We start from the raw sequence: 1,149 nt of genomic DNA on the forward strand, positions 1-1,149 counted from the left end.
GGGGGGCAGCGTCAGTGCCCGGGGTGGGGACCTCCTCGCGTGCGCCCGCGCATGTCCATGTACGTGTGTGTGGCGGGGGGAGGCATCGATGTGTCCGCACCTGGCAATGGTCTCCTTCAGCTCCTGCGGGTCGACCGGCTTGGAGTTGACAAAGGCGCCCGGCGGGGCGGACTGCTGCATGGCGAAGGGTGATAAAAGGGAGCGGGGCGGGGGGGGGGGAGCGAGAAAAAAAAAGAAGAGGGGGTGTCTGCGGGGAGGACGGGGAGGGGCACTTATCCCGCGCGCCTGGGCGCCGGCAGGCGGGCCGGGGGCGGCGGTGGAAATACCAGAGAGCCGCCCCGGGCGCGGCCCGCCCGAGTTAGCGCCGGCTGCCAATGCATGGGGGATGGTGTCTGCCAACGGCGGCCCGGGCGAGGCTGTGGGGTAGAAGCACTGTTGGAGCGTGTTGTGTATTGTCCCGGGGGGCGGAAGCACGGGGGGGGCGGGGCGCGAGAGGGGGAGACTGCCCCCCGCTCGGGCCCAGCCATGTGTGTGTAGCATGTGCGGGGGGAGGGGGAGGCCGGCGAGGCGCGGCCCCCGGGGCAGCCGGCCGGACGCCGCAGGAGGGCAGCGCGGCGGGCCGGAGGGGCCCGGGGGGCTCTCAGTTGGCCGGGCTCAGGGGGGACAGCCGCTGCTGGGCGCTGGCCATGGTCGGGCGCTCGGCAGGGTCGTGGTCCCAGCAGGCGGCCGCCACGTCGAGGAGTGTGCGCACGGCCGGCGAGGTGGCCGGCAGGCGGATGGCCTCGGCCGAGGTGTCCGGCCGGTCGCCGGCCACCACGCGCTCGATCAGCTCGAGGGTGGCGAGGCCTGCGGGCAGCCGGGCGGACGAGGGGGCGGCGGTGGTCAGCGGGCGTGAGCCCCGGGCAAGGGGGGGGGGCGGGAGGGCGAGGTCGAGCAGGGAATGAATGGGACGCGTCGGGGCGCACCGGACCAGGGCCGGGTCTTGGACACCAGCTGCCAGAGGACCACGCCGAAGGAGTATGTGTCGCAGGCGAAGAGGTCGCCCCCGGACATGGCCTTGGTGGAGATGTTGGTTTCGCGGAGGTTTTGGCTTGCGCGGTAGATGGCATTGTCGCGGAGGAACTAGCCGGCCGTTGGGGGCGGGGGGGG

The 1,149-nt window shown here is 73.5% G+C and overlaps 2 protein-coding genes across 2 annotated transcripts in view; both read right to left on the minus strand.

Moving 5' to 3' along the window:
- The window catches only part of H696_06095 (hypothetical protein), a 5,927-nt gene extending 5,710 nt beyond the window's left edge, over nt 1-217 (minus strand). Inside the window, exon 1 of the mRNA XM_009499857.1 lies at nt 101-217. Within this exon, the coding sequence (XP_009498132.1) occupies nt 101-180 (80 nt within the window). The 5' untranslated portion in view covers nt 181-217. The remainder of the gene's footprint in view (nt 1-100) is intronic.
- Nucleotides 218-430: 213 nt separating this feature from the next.
- H696_06096 (TKL protein kinase) overlaps nt 431-1,149 on the minus strand; it is a gene marked incomplete at its 5' end in the record, with an annotated part of 5,080 nt that continues 4,361 nt past the window's right edge. The window contains 2 exons of the mRNA XM_009499858.1: nt 431-846; nt 966-1,122. Of these exons, the coding sequence (XP_009498133.1) occupies nt 641-846; nt 966-1,122 (363 nt within the window). The 3' untranslated portion in view covers nt 431-640. The remainder of the gene's footprint in view (nt 847-965; nt 1,123-1,149) is intronic.

The sequence above is a fragment of the Fonticula alba genome (assembly GCF_000388065.1).
Source record: "Fonticula alba strain ATCC 38817 unplaced genomic scaffold supercont2.18, whole genome shotgun sequence".
In the NCBI taxonomy this organism is placed as follows: Eukaryota; order Rotosphaerida; family Fonticulaceae; genus Fonticula; species Fonticula alba.